Genomic DNA, 20946 nt, shown 5'->3' with positions numbered 1-20946 from the left:
AGATGTCTCTCGCGTTCAACCCTAGAAGGACCCCTACGGGGTTGCTGACGAACCCACATTTTTCAATCGTCTGCAAACGTGTAAACAAATACTAAAACATTGTCCTCCTAACTCATGCCGTACTATTCATATTTTTGACTTTGAAAATAATAAATAATACCTCTATTATCAAGATTTTGTTTTGTAACGCTCGCAACTCCACGACGTCCTTCGTGACGAAAAATAGAAGAGGGATATTCGACGGTTAAAATTAATGCAGATCGACGGTTTTCAGATCCTGCGGTCTCGAAATAAAAGGCGCTATAATTTGCAGGACAAAGTGAATATTAGATGGAAAATTGTCGGTGTTTGTTGCGAGAATTGTTTTCATTGTACAAGCGTGACGTAGTATGGGAATGCGCGCGGAATACATAGAGAGCGAAATTATGTGAGTATTACATAATGAGAGAGAACGTGCGAGACTGTTATCGGAGAGTTTTTCTTTAGTCACTTCTATTTTTTTCATATATTATAGTCAAATGTATTTTCGTTTATGTTAAATAAGAATTTAGTTACACAATTGCCACATTTGAAACTTCGTAGTGTAAAAAGTATACTGTATCTCTGATTGTTGAAAAGTTGTCTATACTCAAATTGTTATAATTCGACTCCTTGACTCATTTTAAAGCTTGCAGCTTCTATTTGTGGTTCACTTTCCTGTAACATGTGTGTGCATCATGTAACAGGGTGGAAAACTGGAGACATTTCGGAAAAATGTTACGAATTGGCATGCTTGTAAATATACTGGACAATTTGTTTTCCGGGCCGATCTTAACACGTTCAGCGCCAACTTTAATTAATTAATTAAAGTGTTACCAGAAAGTCAACATTTATCTTAAGGGCATTAGAACTCTTTCGCATTCGAAACATTTCAGTCAAATACAGTTTGTTCAAATATATTGCAATAAAAATGAATTCTCAAAATTGGCCAGAAATTAGTGTCACTCATATTCGACTGGCACGGCGCTCAACATGCTAACGTAAATTTTAAGATCCAAACATTAACACAGATTCGTCCGATAATTCTTTGCGCCGCCATTCACAAAATGCCGAGATTTTTGACACTATCCGTAAAAATTATATGATGTATGTAAATATAACGTAACGTGTTAAAAATCAGATACTTTTCAGTGATGGTTATAATTACACTATCTTTGGCTAAAATTATCTCAGTTCGGTAAAAGTTAGAATTTATTTTATTTAGAACTCAAAGAAGAAGAATCAATTATTTTCTATAATATACAAATGACGAATTTTCGTCATGCGGACGAATATGTGTTAAACTTGGATGAACAATGTTTTTAATCACTCTATTGAGCTTCGAATAGGAGGCGTATTGCCTATTTTACAGTAACATGAAGTTTACGTGAACCGAACGTGTTCTTCATGAGACGAGTAGAAAGAATCGTAATCAAAATTTCAAGGGGTTATTGTAAAGGAGATGCTTCAATTCTCAAATCCGCGGCCGATTTATGGGAGATCAAAATTTTTGAATGATTGAAAAAATTCAAACGTTTCAATTTGTAATATCTTTGAAGGAATATATATCTTCTGTCATGTGTTTGCTATGAATTTTAAAAATATGGTAGAAAGAACATGTCGATGAAGTGCTAATGAGATGCTTCAAGCTATCAAATAAGTTCGGATTTATATTGTATAATATTGTATAATATATATACAATATTTATAGTATGATCCGTTTCCTCGAAATTATAACAGTTCAAATAGCAACAATTTGACCGAAAATTCCAACAGTTTTGATGATAAAGATATTAATTTTCGTGACATTGCAATTCTCCCTTAGTTGCACTTTTTCTTTGAATAATTTAGAGTTGCAGTTCAAAAATTGCTGCGTTCAATGAGAACTGACACGAAATATAAACAGCTTTTAGGTGTTTTCTTAGGGTTCCTACTGCTTTAGTTTTTAAATATTTTACAAAGGTTCAAAAACGATATGTACTTTTTTTTATATCGACTCAACTTCAAATTTAGGGGAAGAAATCGCCTCGCAAAGTTGATAAAAAGAAATACGAAAAATCGGTTAAAGTTAGTTGAAGGATCATTATCAAACTTGTTAGACACTTAATTTATCACATATTTGGGTGGTTGAATACTGCTCTGGTTATTAGTCAACCTTGACACGGGTTAAGTACCCCTAATCGTTCCAGTGCACATTTCAAAGACTTGAAACCTACAAGGAGTTTATATAATCTTTAAAAAAATCTTAGATTTCATTCTAACAAATTATTGTGCTATAACAATTTAGTAGATTTATGATATCCCACCCTTTACTAAGGGGTAAATAATAGGAGCCGACCAAATTCAAGTGAAGATTATATCCTGAAAAAATGTGTTGTGACTAAGTTTGTTAAGAAGGATAACATTATTTAAAAGATAGGTATTAAATTATTTTGAAAAGTGCAAATTGATATTGAACGTGTAAGAAACAAAAAAGGGTGAAGTTATCAAGTGTCGATGAAGCTGAACACTTGTTATCTTTATATATTGCAATAATTTATTTCGAAATCATTATTTAAAAAATATTTATTGAGTTTCTCTTACACCGAAATAGGATCGCTAAGATTTTCTTCGTTCATGAAATTTTCGTATTGCAAAAATAACTGTTATTAATTCGAGACGTATATTCAGATATTCGAACATTGAAAGAAAATTTTGAAATAGTGTCATAGAGAATTCCAAAACTACTCAAAACTGCAATGTCACGAGTTAATTAACACAAAAGTCTGCTTACAAATTGTTGACAGTTCCTTTTCCATATTTTCGTATTTAAATTTTGCAATGAAAACAGTCTAGAAATTTTAAATAAAATCTCCAAATATTACTTAAAAAAACTTCACAACCGTTTGTTCCCGTTTCACTTGAAAATCACAATACAAGTCTCCGTCAATCTTCAAAAACCTTGCCGCACTTACCAAATCATTCTAGCAACTCCTCCACGAAATCTATTAAACGCACGAAACCCCCACCAAAATCTATAAGGACCATCTTCCGAGACAGTGCTACCACTTGAATCCTCCAACGCGATAGTCCCTCCTTACATTAAACGTGCCAACGTCCAACTCTTCCACTCCACAGCTCGTCAACACCTCCTCTCAACTCGCAACCAGCACTCATAAACAAACACAAACTCTCCCAAAGACGACGACGCGCCAGTCTCACGTCAACGGCAGTGCGCGATGGTCCTCGACAAACCCAGACGCCACGTCAACCATATTCGGATGGGCGAGAGGCGACGCGAGCACGCTAGGATCCCCCTCCGTCTCTGCGTCAGCCATCTCGTTATCCGTCACTCCCGTCAACTCCCTCACATTGCCGGGCAGATAGTCCTTCCAGCTCCTGAACAGATACCTAGTGAACTTCCTGAGCTGCCGGAACTTGCAGTAAGTGGCGCCCTCTGCAGACTCCAACTGCTGGGTCTGTATCAAGAAACCCTTCTCCTTGAACGTCTGCTCGAGCTTCTCCCTCTGTAGAGACTTTCTGGTTTTCCTCTTCCTGCGACCCTCCTCCTGGGCGGTCCTCTGGCAAGGAGCTGGCTGTATCCTCTCCCCCGCAGCGTTCAGGAACGCCCCGGTTGAAGAGCCGGACTGGCCAGCAGATTGCTGCAACGCCTCCCGCGGGAAGAATTCGTAACCCCTCATACTTTTGTCGCCCGTCCCACTGTAGTACCTGAAGTTGCCTCCGGAGTCAACCGAAAGGCTCTTCTTTTCTTGGAGACTGGGTTTAGCTCCGCCTGTGAATTTGAACTTGCAGATGCTGACCTCTGTCGCAGGGTTGTTATTGTTCTCTGTAGGCATGGGCGGGATGAAGATCGCTGAACGCTTCCGCTTCGTCGGCTGGCCCTGGTTCTGACCTACCACGTTCCTCTTTGGCCTTGGAGACACCGGAGGCGGGGCTTGGACGGCCTGTGGCATGGTCTGGGCAGGAGGCGTGGCTAGAGGCGTGGTCACGGGCGTGGACAGAGGCGGGCTCTTAGTCTCCATCATCGAATACAGCGACTTCGGGATGATCTTCTGCTCCTTTCCGGACTGCTCCGCCATTCTGGGGTAGCATTTGTCGTTCTGGGCCATCTTCTGGTAGTACAATAGTTGCGACTGCAGTGCCATGGGATGAATGAACACGCCAGCATTAGGCCAATAAACGAATCCAGGATTGGTGCCGAGCATGGGATCGATTATGTTGTTGTTGTGGTTCACGGTGGCCCCTCCACGGCAGATTGCGTCCAGTGGGCGGTAGCCCGGCTCTAGGAAGGAGGAGCCTATGCATTCGACCTCCTCCCCGTCGCTGGAAGTCTCGCTCTTTACCTGACCGGATTCGTACACGTTGCCGTGCTTTCTAAGCAGCCTGATTTTCAGCTGGTTCAGGTCTCTGATGCACAGATTCAGCGGCTCGTCTTGCTCCTTGTCTATCAGACCGAAACTACGGCGGGATTCTTGCGTGAGTCTTTTCTCTAGCAGACTGCTGATCCTGTTTTGTACGTCTGTTCGCTGGAAAGGGATCTGTGGCGACACTCTCTCGCGGCAGTCGAGCTTCTCTCTGGGCGACAGCCTCTTCTCTTCGTGGCCAGGCGTGCCGGGCAAGATCGTGCCATAGTTCTTGTAAATCAGATGACAAATGTCCGCTTTCTTCGGCTTGCGACCTCTTCGCGGCTTGCTGTTGTCCAGAGTGATCTCGCCCATGTAGGGGAGATCCGAATACTTCATTGGCGGTCGACTGGACGCCTGGGAGTGTGGGCTGTGGGCGTGGTGCGCTGCATTCAGTGAGTGGGAGGTGGTCGACGTGATCACCGACCGCCTCGAGCCTCCTGGTTGGCTGGAACCCAAAGTGGGGCAGCGCGGGGGCGGAAGCTGGGGGCAGAGCTCCTGCTGCATCGCTGCGATGCGCTGCAGCCATCCGTGGACGTCTGCGATCGGACTCGGCGTCGAGGTTGAGCTTGTCGGTGCTGGGCTGGGGACTGTTGGCTCTGCTATGTGCGTTGGCGACGCGTTTAAAGCTTCTTGAGCAAGAGAAGCCTCGTAGTGGTCGAGGTACTCGGGAGGCAGTGCTTGGTGGTGGAACTTCAGCTTCCAGCGGGACTTCCTGCGACCACGACTGGAACAGAGGCATAAGACGCGTTCGTTATTAAATGTGACTGAGTAAGAGGGAAGAAATTGATGGATTTCTGAGATTGATGTACAGAACTTTCGTTGAAGAATGAAGAACGAAGAATGGAGTCTCATTGGAAGGGTCAGTTCGTGCTTATTTATAAAGTGTAAACTGTTGAGTCTTATACTTTGTGTTTAAAAAAAAACAGGCAGATATTTTGGTATAGTAACTCCGGAACTACTTAGTAATTCCTTACAATATAATAATTACTATATTATATATTAATATCACCACATAATCGTATATGTATTAATAATATTAATATATTAATAACCCTAATTACTTCGTATCAAATCTTTGAAATAAAAATCAAACTTTCTGGGTATACATATATAATTTTTTTATATGCAGTTGCTACCACAAAAAGGTAAAAATTTTTGAAAACTGCCTATTGCATAAAATTATGTGAATTATATTATATACGTTATTAACGTTATAAACAGTATCAATCAAGAGCCAGGCAATTTAAAAATAATATTTCATATATTACATACATTTTAAAAATATCTTTTCATAGACTTTATTAAAACATTTAAACAAAAATTGTGTTTACTTTTACAAATGTCTGTTTTACGGACAAAATGAAAAGTATAACCACATTAGCATCGCAGTCAATAAATAATTATAAGTTTTATTGATAAATAGTTCAACCGTAAATAATCCCTCTTGTTAAATTATGCTCTTAATGGTCCTAATGCTCCTAATATGTGCTTTATTTTTATACTGGTTCTTTAATTAACAAAAATTAACAAAAAATTTTTTCGTTAATGTTTCGGTTTTTCCACTAATGTTCTTCAATATACCATTTTTAAAAATTATTAACTAAGAAGGTAATTAATGTATTCTAAATATAAGTGTTTTAAAACACTTTGTTCGTACAGTATTGCAAAATGCATTTAAAAATATACAATATAATAGTATATTTCAATATGAGAATATAAATTTTACCTTTACACACATATATCCGATCTATACCACCCCATGAAATAATATTCAGGTCACTTTATGTAACCTATGTAAGTTACATGATATAAATGTTCATGTTTCAATTATAGAATTTTTATTAATTGTTAATGAAGTAATTAAATGTTATATCTGGAGTTAAGTTCGAAGAATATGGTCATTAGCGACTAGGCTGCGGAAAAACAACAAAAGAATGTAATAATATAATAATCTGTTCTCCCTATCTTGGGTTTTTACTAATATATACATGGTGTCCCAAAGTTATGTTACTTTCGAAAAGTGAGAGGTTTTTGAGGTGATTTGCAACAACTTTTTCCTTAGCTAAATTGCAATCCGCGACTTTGTTTACGAATTATTAAAAAATCATATGCAATCGCTAGATATTAACACTTTCACAACCGCATGTTTGCGCAGTGAAACGTCGCCAGGGGCCGGCAATATTTTTAAAGAAACACTTTGCCGTCCGCATTATTTGTAAACATTTCCTCGCTTGAAAAAAAAAACTTTACGTAAATTCATGAAATAATTCAACATTGTTATACAATAATATTTATTCCTTTGTGTGATAATTATTAAAACGTACAAATATAAAAAAAATTCATAAGAACATTATAAACGCGAGTGTCACCGGCAAATAATGACTGGCATACCAATGACACTACATGAGTGTCACCGGCAAACAACGTCTGGTCCGCCGATGACACCACGTTTGTGTCACCGGTTGTGAAAGTGTTAACATATCCTACCGAATTTAGTACGATAATCCATAAATCAAAAATTTGAAAAAACTCAACAAAATCTCGAAAATTGTGTAAGAAGTTTAAAAACGACTGCTTTTGCAATCAACTAGGAAAGTTAATTATTATTAAAACGTCGTAATTCTAATAACGGAATCGACAGGCTACCGATGACTTATAGGTCGACGCAAACTGAAAAATAAACTAATAAAAAGGAACAAGTCGTATATCGTAGATGTTCATTAACACACATATTTCCCCATAATTTACAAGTTTGCGCAGGCCATAAACGTATAAAGATCCCGCTCATAATTCTGTCCGAGGGTAGAACCGGCAGATGCGCCGCAGCCATAAAGACGTTCGAAGTGTGAAAGTAGATCTCAGCTGCATCGCTATTAGCAATAATAATTGCAGGTCGCCGATAGGCGGGACCCGAGCGCAGCTTTCCGTGCAACTGCATTCCGAACCACACCTCGGCCGCTTATATAGTTTTACACGCCGGCACTTCGGCCCGTTTGCATAGAACACAGGTCCCGCGATTCTCTTCCAGCCACGGCGACGCTTCTAATGAAATTCAATAACGGTAATCGACTCGAGGCATTTCAATGACGTGCCTAAGAAATCATTTTTCCAGAGCCCGAGGAGCGCACACGCGGCGAACCAGTTCGCGGTTTATTCCTCTCCGCTCTTCGGGCCAGCGTCTCCTTAGTGCTCTCCGAAGCGAGTTCCTCGATGAATGGGTCGTTAGCGGAGCAAATGTGTCGGTCGAAAGCTTCTAAACGCTGACGGAAAAGGTGAAACCGATCCCGCTGATTCGTGGCTGTCTAACCGCGTATTGGTAGTAGCAAATAGTCTAGGTAGTAGCATATAGTTCAGGTAGTAGCACGTATGAGCCGTTTATTTGGAAATTAGCCTAAATCCATTTGTCAATTATTGGTGTCCCATAAGTTCCTTCCTTCTTTTTTTAACACGTTGACGACGGCTTGACCCACCGGGATATGGGATATGGGATACGGTGGGTCATATGTGTCAGACCCGCGGGCTGCGTATATTTGTTTATTTTGCTTGCATTTCGCAAAATAGATACTACAAAATAGGTTTATGTTATTTTATCTGAACATTGTAAACAGATATTCAATAGTAAAAACATAGAAATTCAATATTATAAACTTAACACAATTATTTAATTTTTGTAAATTTCGGGCGCCGACTCGCAGAGAAAATCGTGAATATCGGCGCCGGCGTCAACGTGTTAATGCGAAATCAGTAGACGTATTTGTCGTTTAAGCTTGATTTATTGTGCTACATATGAACCGTTCTGCTCTATTACCTTCTTCCATCTCTCAGGAAGCCTCGTCATGCCCTCTTTCCAAAATAGTTCAGACTTGCAAAATATTCATCGATGTGCGTTTTTATTTCGCCTTCGGATTTCTGACATTTATCACGGAGAAAATTTTTTAACGAGAGAAACAAGTAATAATCGGATGGGGCAAGATCTGGGGAGTATGCAGGATGAGATAGAATTTTCCAATAAAACTGTTAGAGTTTCTGTGTTACGGCTAACGCAACATGCGGTCTTGCGTTGTCGTTGTTGATGAAAAATGACACCTCGTCGGTTCGCCAATTCTGCCCGTTTTTTTGGCTACGACGGCTTTCAATTTATGTGGATTGGATTAGTGTATTGCAATATTTTGCAGAATTGATCGTTTCACCTTGTGGAAGGAGCTCGTAGTACACTACAACTTTCCAATCTCACAAAATGCACAAAAGAACTTTCGTCGAATGAAGTCCTGTCTTCGCAATAGTTGAAGGCAGGACAAGAATTTGAAATTTGAGGTATTTCTTAAATTTTAAAGATGGTAAGGTTTCCGTATGTAAAAAATTCTTTTCGGACACCTGTAAAATAAGTGAAACTACTACGATATATACCACCGGAACATCATGATCTGTTCAAATCTTTTCCACACACACAAAATGTGGATTAGTAGTAAATTGTTTTGTAATTTATGTAGTTAAAACATGTTTTGAATCGCATAAATTATGTTTTGGAAGTGTTGTAAAGATATATCGATTAAATTGAGTATTATTTCTTTCACTTTGAAGCATTTTAAATTATATTGAATGGGTTTGGGCTCCTTCAAATTTTATAACGAATATGATTGCTAATTTTGAAAGTGGCCTAACTTCATTCTTCGTAAGAAAACGCATATTATTCACTTAATAATTGCCATTACTTTAATAGGAACTACAAATTTAACTCCTTCAGATAAACTTAAGCAGCATAACTTATTAGTAATCTTGTACGTATATTTTTAATTGCATTGAAATACAAATCCTTAAATATCTCAATTTAAGTATAAATGGACTTATGCAACTTTCAAAATAAACGACTCATATACATATCGGTAGTTTCACAACTTTGCTATCGTTGGCTTCTCAAACATATTCTGCTGAATTTGTACAGTCGACCAAGAGGACTTTCAGCAGAGATGACAGTGCGTTTTAAGAAGAATAGCAATTCTGCGAACTTGTTTATCGCGTACGATGTTTTTTAAAGCAAATGATTGACGAAATAAGAAACAATATTACAACCGCCATTAACGCGTTCGTCGCCGCGTCATCCATATCTGGGTGACATTAATTTCTGACCAATTTTGAAAATTTATTTTTATTCCAATATATTCGAGCAAAATGAATTCGACTACGATTTTTCGAATCCGAAAGAGTTCTAATGTCATCCCCTATGACAAATGTGAACTTTCCAGTTTTATTTTAATTAATTAAATTGCTTTAATTATGTGGGGATTTTAGTGTCTACTTGTCGGCGACGAACATGTTAATGAAATAGAAACGAAATTATGTAGCAATGAAAAAAACAGGCTGGGATGATCCTTTATACAACGTTGTGTTCCATGATTAGTGTTGTGCAATTGACTTTATATTTAGAATAAAGAAACTTGAAATATCTCAAATAATTTGTGGTTTATTTTTATTTAAAAATACGATACTCCATTTGGATAATCTTCAATTATGTAAAAATATACATAAACAAAACTTACCCAATGACCAAACTTACAAAATATTAACAAAAAACCTCACAAAATCAATAATAAGGTTGACAACAACCTTATATGCGATAATATATTTTTGCAAATGCATAAGTATGTAGGCCAGAGATAAATTTATGGAAGTTAGAAAATTATTAGATTATAGTGGAAGGTTCCAAATATATAATTTCTTTTTTGCATATTCTGCATCTCGCATATTTTTTACATACATCTACATATATAGTTGTTAATTATCGACATCTACAAAATCATATCTCCTCTTCTAAAGTTGTCCATTTTTGTTTTTAAGCTGGGAAAAAATTTGGGAAAATTTACTGCAAAATTATTTTTACCAGCAAGATTGAAGGGCATCTTCTAATAATTTTTGATAAGAACTATTATCTATATTTATTTAAACTTCTTTCGGTTACAACTGAATTATTTAATTAACCTTAATTACATAGTAAATATCTAAATAAAATAAAAAATTAAGGAATAAATAAATAAAATATAAAATTAAGAAATAAATAAATGACACAAAAAATTAAAAAACAAATAGATAAAGAAAAAAATTAAAACATTATGGAAAGGAAGAATTAATATTTTTGTTGATATAGTACAAATTGTTGTCCAATGTTAAGAAGATTTAACACATCCTAGAATATGCATCCGAGTGGCATGTTTATTAGCTTTCGTCGGCAAGTGTATGCAAAATGAAGTGGGAATAAATGTCGAGTAACGAACAACGGTGATCACCTTGGGATGGAAATGTGCTAATCGTAAGCATATAATTAGACACGAGAAACAACTTACCTTGGTTTTCCTTTGTTATTGAGATCCGAAACCGTGTGCCCCGGGTTCTCCTCCATCTCCTGCATCTGATGGTGCCCCGCGTTGTGCCCATGGCCGTGTTTGCCGTCGATAGAGGTCGGAGAGGAGTCTGCATCCTCTTGCGGACTATCGAACACAAAATCAGAGATTAGAAGAAGCTTGTAAGAATATCTTTTCTTCGATAAAAACTAACGTTAATTACTCTACGTATGCATAATTTGAACTGTTGCATATCCTCTAACTCGAAGATATGCTAATTACTCCGATGCTTTTAATAATTTGCATTACAGTAATGACTTGGAGATACTATTAAAACTTGTTATGTCAGGTTCCAAAATAATTTGTACATTATCAAATATGTTTATTTACGGATTTTGATAGCAGGAGCTTGGTTGTAGTGGAATATACGAACACACGTAATATGTAAATATAATTTAATAGCTAAGAAAGGTATTGTAAATGCACATTGTAAACTGTCCCGTGTGCACGCCGAATGCGAAGTGGACGTTGCGTGTAAAGGAGACAAAAGACAGCTGGTCTAGGATCGCGCATATCAGAAACATAGGACTGATAAAGACGCACATCGTCCGTTGGTAACAGATTTTATTTAAAAGACCCGTTGTAACACTTATCTGAGTTAGGAAATTAATTATAACTCAACATTCTAATTAAGAATTTATTGCGATTTGAATTCATAATAAAAATTCATTATCACAAGTCAAAAGTGACTCATATAAAATAGGAACAATCTTCTATAACTATAGAAAGAAATAGTTTCTCTTTCCTCTATACAGTAACCTTTATATTTCAAGTAACCTTTTCCTTTGCCGAAATGCAATCCGCGGCTTTGTTAACGAGTTATTAATGATAAAAGATTGTTGCGCGCGCATGATGATACAACCTACTGCTACGCGCGCGAGCCAGCTGACTGCAGCCGGGTCGCGACTGCTTTGAACCACGACAAAGTAACCAACAAGGATTTTATGAATTTCCCGATGTTTCCATAATTATGGATTACCCTGCATATAGATTCACTTTCATTTTATTTTTATGTCAACGAAACTAAAGCCTTAGATTTTAAATAATCCTGAACTAGATTTATTTTCATTGCTAGAATTTAATAAACAGAATAATGAATTTTCGATTTCAATATATGTATAAATATTATGCGTGGCAGTTCTGTTATTGTAAAAGCTTTTTTATCTCATTTTTTAAATATTATCTTTGATATTTAATATATTGCTGTTATACTTTGTGCACCATATTCTTTTATTGTAAAACTGAATTAGATTAACGTATTTACTGATCGCATTAAAATAAACCATAGAACATTCATACATTCAGTATCTAATTGATTGATATCGTTAATACGAAATAAAAATTGTTTGTATCAACCTGGTTTTAACAAGCAGAAGCCAAATAGATTTTCTTATTTTAATGATTTCGATATGTTGTAACTGATGCAGTGACACCCTCAAAAATCTTTTAAATAACGTTCACTCATTTCTATCATAAATGCATTAAATCTATAGTCTAATTATTATATCGATTCATTATTATACTGATCACATTCTGATATGATAAACATATTGAATATTTTAATTTGAATTGGTAAATTTCTCTCTGGTTTAATAAACTACTTCAACTACCCAATATACAATAGACGATAAAGAAAATTAAGACAAAAAGATAAATTAGAGAAAAATTTGTTATACGGCATGATATATATTATTATTCATATTCAAATAGAGCATTCGAAGACCAATCCACCGTGTATAATGATCATATACTTCTGATCATTTAACTTCAAGATACTTGCATTTGAAATACTAAGTAGTTAATTTTCAGATACAAGTTTTTTAAAATTGAATAATCGAAAGCATACAATCATTATACTTGTTGGACTCGTCTTTTCACCCTCTATCAAAATACGAATGATTCTATTTAAAGTTACGTGACAATAATTTATCAAAAAACTATTCAGCAGCTGGTTCGTATTTCACGCGCAAATATCTCAGGATTAAATGATCGCAATGGTGCAGTCTTTATACTCATTATATACAAGAACATCAAAAGTAATTACGAAATTCTTTTATTTCTGAACACCATACTCGGACCATAATCCAACACCAATGTTTCAGAACTTTTGATCAAATTTCGTAATTCCGTATTTGAAGTTGAGAAATGGAAACAAGAGTCTGTAGATTTCAAAGCAAAATAAACTATGCAAGTAGATAACAGTTACACAACAAGCGTAGAACTGAAATTAGATCTCATCGTATTTTTTCTAATCACTATTGTACTTATGGTTTCTTCCATATAGTATTTTAATCACGTAATCACGAGATAAGTATCATACAATGTTACCAATTACGTTCAGAGTATTATTTAAAAAAAGATTCGTAAAACATTTTTAAGAACGTGAAGCGTCTTGAGCAACAAAAAGAGTTACAGTGACGTTAAAGACTAACTGAAGTGGACACGCGGCTTTAGAATCTGAGATGGACCGAACAGATGGGAAGAAGGTTAATTAGCATAATCGTAGGCTCACCTCAACGCATTCGTGTCACGACTTCGTTCCTCCTCCTCCTGGGGCTCCTGCTTGACCGCCATATGGAGCAGAGGTGGCAACGGACACTTTATACGTGTCGAGTGATGCAGATGATGCTGCAACGTGCTGCTGTCTGTCGGGCTACCGTCTATACCAGATGATTGTGTACGAGACACGACTTCCTCGGTCTGCATAGTGCCCCCTGGAAAAATCATACACGTCCGGTTAACGATTCCGACGACTGTCAACGATAATTCTACTGGCTACGGAAAATCTGAGGAACGGTTCGCTATCGTTTTTCTAAGACGAGAGATGATATACAGCCGACGCGTGGGATTTCGTGTTGTCGAAAATTTGGTAGGAAGAAATCATTGATAGAAAATTGATCACGTAAAGGATAGTCATTACTAAATATTAAAGAAAATTTAAAAAAATGTAATAATTAGAGAAATGAGCTTTTGCATGTTGCGGTTAATAATTAATGGTTATACAAATTGCCGTCATTTACTGGGATACAGTAGTAGGCAGAAGATTGGGACGAAAAAAGAGAGAGAATTTTTGTATACGACACCCTGTACATTGTTATCAGTTTTGGTATAGAGCAATCAAAAACGAATCCAACGAATCTAATGACCATACAATTTCGATTATTTAACATCGAGATACTAGCGTCTGAATGATTAGGTAGTCAACTTTCAGACGCAAATATCTCGAGGTTAATCAATCGAAGGTGTACAGTCATCCTACTTGTTGGATTCGTCTTTTCATCCTCTATCAATATATTTCAATCATTTTTGATTGCCGATAAAAATCATAGGTTACATCGTTAATTCTTATTTAAAATAAAAAAAAAAACCAACTGGTAAAGTATGAATGCAAAATACTGCGAAATAATATTTCAACTGTTGCAAGATACGAGTATGTATCGGAACGTTGCAAACTTTAAATTGGACGGGATAATGTCCGTGGAAGTTATGAAACCTCAATTGCAAATATATACGTAATGTAACAGACCCGCAAAGGTACTCGAACGATCGCTATTAAAGACTTTAATTTACCTTAAGCCACACATACAGAACGTGACACGGCTCGGATAATCTCTATAGAAGTTGTGAAACATATATCCCAAAGATGCCGAATACTTTTGTGACCCCGTTTCAATGTACTACGATGAATATTTGCGGTGAATGCGCCATAATTTCCATGAACATGGTTCGATTCGCATGAAATTTTATCTACATCGTTCCCATACTCGGATCTAATTTTCAGCTATTTCCATTAGAAATTGTTGAATATATTTCTTTATTCAGGCACATGCTGTTATAAACATTGTGGAAAATTTGAATAAATTCTATCTTGTAATTCTTCCTCGGCAGATTTGTTGAACTAATTTTGTTAGTCGCTTTTAGATTTCGATAGGGCTGGTGTTTAAATATGTACGAACACTAATCTTCCATTGAACGCGACGATATCAAAAACTATTAACCCTTTACACGCGACTGGTGCGCGGAAGAAGATTCGTAAGAAGACGGATTGCAACAGTAATGCTATCGGCTTCACCTTTACGCACCTGACGCGTATAATTTGTTAATATTGTTCCTTTCGGCGCGTCAAAACGTCGATGCCGACGTATAAATAGTTCTGGGGCACTCCCGCGTTCTTCGCGCGTAATAATAAACGCGGTAATAAGAGAACCGGGAGCTCTGCCGCGGAAACGCTCGTAAATGTGCAATACGGAATAGATATCGATAGTTCGACTTTGTTAAACAGTCCGGCATGATTTATTTTCGTAAGTATCGATCGGCTTGGTACTCGATTTCTAGCGTTTCTATTCAACACATTATTTACCGGACACCTATCGATAGGATTTTCAATTATTCTGCTAATAGTTGAACTTTTATATGGCACACTATTGAAAATTCTGTTTCCAACGAACATTCGTTTAAAAGTTTTTTTATTGTAAAAAGCCTAGAGTATCAGAAATTGTAAAATCATCGCTCGTAGGTAATGTGCGAATAAACGAAACTGTATAAACACATGCAGTAGGTGGACAAAATATACGTAGACCTTTAAAACAGTTTCTTAAATCGCGCACTATTTAAAATTCGCTTAAAATTGAATTCCGGCAACATTTCTTAATAGCTCACTCAATCATGAAAGTTTTTAACATATTATGATGCGCAAGAACGTGTTCCTGTTCTGTCCCCGTCAATTTCTATAAAATAGACTAATTGTAAAATGTTAGCAACTTTAAATATGCATTATCTACTTTAGTAACAGTATTATATGATATTAATACTATTACGAAACCGCAGAGGGAAAATACAGGGAATATTGCGTTGTGTTTGTGTGCCGTGTCGTGTGCCTGTGTTCATTACATTACATATTGAACTTAATTATACTATTGCTAAAATAGATGATGCCTATATAACGTTGCTAAAATTCCACGTTAGTCTTATCTATTTTATAGAAATTGGCGTGGACAGTTAAAACACGTTTTCGCGCATCATAAAATGTTAAAAACTATTATGATTGACAGCGCTTTTAAGAGACGTCGCTAATTGCAGTCACAAATCAATTTTAAACGATATTTAAATGGAGTACGATTTAAGAAACTGGTATAAAAAATATTGGCAGCCCCCCCCCCCCCACTCCCCCCGCCCCAATTTATAACAGTCGTGCATTGAGAGTTCCGCAAATAGTAACAAGAGAGGAACTGCATATTTAAAGCCGTCAGCACCACGCGGTCGCCTAACATTCTGTAGATATACGTCAAAGGATGATGAAAACGAATGATATAATAATTATAAATTGCTCAGGAAACTGTTTCTAGCGATTCACGGTTATTTCTCCGCAATGTTGAATATCAGATAAATGTGTAGATGTATTCCATCTGCGGTAATGTAACAAAATTTTTTAAGTAATCGCTAGACTGCCGATTTTCCGCAGTCATGGCAAAAGTAAATTTATAAGTTTATAAGTAAATTTATATTAATATAAAAGTATTAACCCTTTCCACTCGAGCGGCGACTCTGAGGCGACGAAATCTTGTATAATCATGCATGTTTAATTGTATACGTATCACAGAAAAAATAATCATACCAAATGGAAATATTCTATGTTGCAACAAATATCGTCATTTTAGAATTGAAATAGTCTCAAGTACAAAGGTTTAATGTTATTGAAAGAATTTACATAGATTTAATACTTTCATACATACTTAAATTATTTTCAATTTATTGTAATTGTTAACAGAAGTAAGGCTTTCTTTGTTTATTTTACGTTCCTTGGAATTAATATTTTTATTTTGTAGTTTAATTTAAACTAAAAATTTATATTGCAGAATATTGTTGTTAAAATTTCAACAATGTAATAGTTTCGCAATAAATGAACAAAGCTTATAGACTTTCACGTATTGAATGTTTCAAAACTACTATATTTGACCTATGCTAGTTTTCGGGATAATTAATTTTGAGGAAGAAGTTATCAGTTTGGAAAGAGTTCCCAATTTTGAATAAATGTTTGCATTTCATATGTAATAGCTATACAAGTAATAGCTATACTAATCCTGTAGAATATACATACACTGTTATTCGTTACAACATGCAGACATCTTTTAAAATGGAACATCTTCTAAAAAAATCAATGGAAATTACTGTTAATAATTTTATTCATAATATTTCAATTAATGAAATATAAAGATAGAATTTCTAACTTCTACACTAAGTGATTCGTCCATTGACATTTAAGAAACATTACATTTAAATGTTAATATATAAAAGATTTATAAATATTTAAAAATGATAAATTATTATAAAATCTAATTTAAATCTGAAAATGTAGGTTATTTGCTTCAATTCCTTAAAAGGTATATTTCATTTTAATAATGTCTGAATATTTCAATAGTAAACTGTACATAGTAGTTGCAATAGTAGTTAGACTACGGATTATATATATATTTATTTTCAGCCTCTCGGCCAAGAAATAGGACTTGGTTTACAAAAACCTAACTCTACAATTCTATCTTAACCTTTCATTCATTATATACATTCTCATTCACACACTTATCTCATATACCTACTGACTAGAAACCGTTTCTGCCATCTACCCATCCCTCTCTATTACACTTGCTCTGCCTTTGCTTTATCTTTCGTTTCTTACCCTAAACTCCTAATAAAGCCCTCTCCTTTGCCCTTTCTTTTCTCTTTCTCTCTACCCTGCCCAGCCATTCCTCCACCTTCTCGTTCTTTCTACCGCTTACTACCTCCTCGATCACCACTCCTCTTTTACAGATTTTTTATATTTATAACAAAAATAAGCAAATCGAATAAAGAATTTAAAAATATTATTGTATTATTTTCAACTTAATCAAATAACTCAAGAATGAAATTTAAAAAATGCAGCTTCTGCACCTTGCACGTAATGCAGGCAATTTCTATTTTGCATAAAATTCCGCAGTCCAGTAATAGTACAACCATAGAAATATATTTAAAAGTATTCGAAAAATCTTGGAAAATACTAATGCAATATTTCATCTTATTCAAACGCAAATTACAAAATATTATATGCACTGTTAAATAAGGTTGTAACCTTTTGCGGTCGAGTCTCTAAAACGTCGTGAAAAATCATCATACCACGTTTCCAAATAATTTTTATCAAATTTACTGATTTTAAAAAAATCGTTAAGAGCAGTTAACTATTGCACGAGTCACAATATTCAATTCCATAATGTATAAAAGAAATGTATAAATAATGTGTAAATAAAATGGAAACACTACAAGTCTGAAAAGCTATTTTAGATTTCCCATTAAAATGGCTCCGACTGCAAAGGGTTTTAACTTTTCGAAAATTGTCTATGATTCGACGGTGTGGCGAAGAATGCAAGTCGCTCGAAAACATTTGTAACTTGCCGCCCTTTGTGCCGGAGACAGTAACTCGCGAACGAACGGAAACGAGAAATAGAAAAAAAAGATAAGGGGAGAGGCGCGATGGAGATGAAGCGTATTGTACATACCGACTTTACAGCACTGTCGGATAAAAATATTCCCGCTCGAAAATAGAAACGCGGAGCACACCCAACACCCGCAATTCCTGGTCCATACTTGGCCTTAGTCGATCGAATTTCACGCACGTCACCGGACTTTGTATATCTTTATGCTAATTTTCATTATTACACATCATATCGTTTATGCATGGCATTTTTCTGGTACCATAATGTTGCATAATTTCATTATTGTTTAACTTAATTGCTGTTTAACATAATTGTTATTTAACTCGATTGTTGATTAACTTAATTATTATTTAACTTAATCGATACTTAACTTCATTATCACTTAACTTGATTGCTACTCTTAACTTTTGCGAGTATTTTAATTTTTGTAAATTACCAACGTAATGGTTAGTAATTATTTAATAACCATGCGAGTAATCTTAATCGTAATTTTAAAAAGATATTGAAATTTGGAAAAAACAGTTGAGCGTGATATTGTTCAATTTTGTATAGCACGTTGATATTGTTAATTCAACATAGTTTGAAATAGTTTGATATAGCTTGACATAGTTTGCAATGATTTAATATATTCTGACATATTTTGACATCATTTGAAATTATTTGACGTAGTTTGATTTGACATTCTTCAGATATAGTCACTATAACCAAGGTTCTACCGTGCTGACATATCTATCTAATAATAATAAATAAGAATATGATGATACAACGCATTTGAACAACATTTTATGAGCTATCAAACACATCTATAATTTATAAAATAAGAATAATGTCAAATTTGAATGAAAAAACAGTGAACAAAAATGTAATATGGTGTTAAATTATATATAATTATGTAAAATAATATAAAATTATGTAAAATAGTACAAGATTGTATAAAATTATGTGAAATAGTATAAGATTGTATAAAATAATATACAACTAAATAAAATTGTATAAGATTTCATAAGTAGTTATACAAGTAAGTGCAGTTACGTACACATTATATTAAAGTACATTAAATTGAGAAATATTATTTTAACTGTAATTCTAAAGTAACTTTTCGGAAATATAGCATTTCCGTTTTATATGACAAAGTGTATTTTATGCATATGAAATTGAATCTTGTAACCCATGCAACAGCAATTGCTTGGATCATAACAGAAATATTAATTTGGAACGTGATGCAACAATTCTAGCAGTAGCTCAGAGTCACCACTCGAGTGCAAAGGGTTAAATACCAAGTTGATTCAAGAAACTATATTTTATCGTGTTCTAAAACGAATTAAACATCACTTTTATAATACTAACGTAGAATAAAATATTTGAATACTTGAAATATTATTGTTTCCCGTATAACTATTTCGAACAAATAATGTCGAAGCCTGTCGTGTACAGTCATGTAATACTAATGCCATATATTTCTCCTGGCAGTAAGGAGAGTAGAATTAGGTAGCAGCAACAAGAAAAGAGAAAATTAATGCTCCGTAATAATTTCGCATAAATCGTTTGGAACTAATGTCATATGACATTGAAAACAAAGTATTATACACAAAGTGTCATTTATCTCAAATATTTGAGCTATTATAAAAATAATACATTAAATTGAAAAATTAATGAATTAGTCGGAAACAATTTCAGTAATGAAACTAACTTATACTAATGTACATTTTGATTAATAAATTGTTTTCTTTTATGATGAATTATATTACACTATATTATATGATACTATATATATTATACTATACTATAAATATATTTAACCATATTAAAGTATTATATATAATATGCTATAATATACTTACACTGTACTATAAAAATAGTATAGTATACGATAGTGTATCATAATATAGCATAGTGTAGTATAGTATAGTATATGTGTAATTAGGTGAAGTTTAAGTCACCACCTTGTCGTTTATTTCCAAAATATCAACGTCTAAATTTTGCAAATGTTCGTTTCTAGTCGCTAAATACATCTTAACCTTTACATTTTTTTGTTTAAGAAAGCATGGAATTACTTTTTATTTTAATCAAAAAATGTTGACGTGTTGTGCACGTTTTGCTTAATACTGAAAATTTGTTTTTATTATCAGTCGAATTTTGAAGAATTAATTTTAAAATTAATATCGAAAATTGGAAAGAAATTGTTATCTCGTAAATTTGGTCTTGATAATCGACATTCAATTTTCTTTTATAGATGTCGTTATGTTCTTTGAAATCGTGTCTACAAAGTTAACTACATTTTGGAGGGGCTCGAGACCATTTCGGTCCAGAGTATAATTATTGTTATTTATCTACTTTCTGATAATTAATTTTAATTTTCATAAGAAAATGAAGTTTCATTAAGATCTATAGAAAACTAACGTATCTACAATGAGTATCATAAAAACATATGTTGCATAAAAATGAATAAATAAAGTTGTAAATTATTCTAAACATACTCAGCTGTATCGTTTGTCAAATGTAGGTAATGTGAGTAAATCAAAAGTCATGTGTATCTAACACAGGTGGCACTCGTAGACGCTAAGCTTGAGTATAGTCTAAAGACAATGTCAACAAGTATCGCACCAGGTTCAATGGTCTCATGAACACCCACACCCACGCTTTCACTAACCACTCTTGGTCAAT

The 20946-nt window shown here is 34.8% G+C and overlaps 1 protein-coding gene across 1 annotated transcript in view; it reads right to left on the bottom strand.

Moving 5' to 3' along the window:
* Positions 1 to 1041: 1041 nt before the first annotated feature.
* LOC144472747 (uncharacterized) overlaps positions 1042 to 20946 on the bottom strand; it is a 110166-nt gene continuing 90261 nt past the window's right edge. Inside the window, exons 2-4 of the mRNA XM_078186077.1 lie at positions 13332 to 13533; positions 10763 to 10906; positions 1042 to 5148 (exon numbers count right to left, since the gene is read on the bottom strand). Coding sequence (XP_078042203.1) covers positions 3216 to 5148; positions 10763 to 10906; positions 13332 to 13525 — 2271 coding nt within the window. The 5' untranslated portion in view covers positions 13526 to 13533 and the 3' untranslated portion in view covers positions 1042 to 3215. The remainder of the gene's footprint in view (positions 5149 to 10762; positions 10907 to 13331; positions 13534 to 20946) is intronic.

This window comes from Augochlora pura, chromosome 7, assembly GCF_028453695.1.
Source record: "Augochlora pura isolate Apur16 chromosome 7, APUR_v2.2.1, whole genome shotgun sequence".
NCBI classification, from domain to species: Eukaryota; Metazoa; Arthropoda; class Insecta; order Hymenoptera; family Halictidae; genus Augochlora; species Augochlora pura.
Note: the sequence above shows the minus strand (reverse complement) of the source record. Positions and strands in the feature narration are given on the sequence as shown.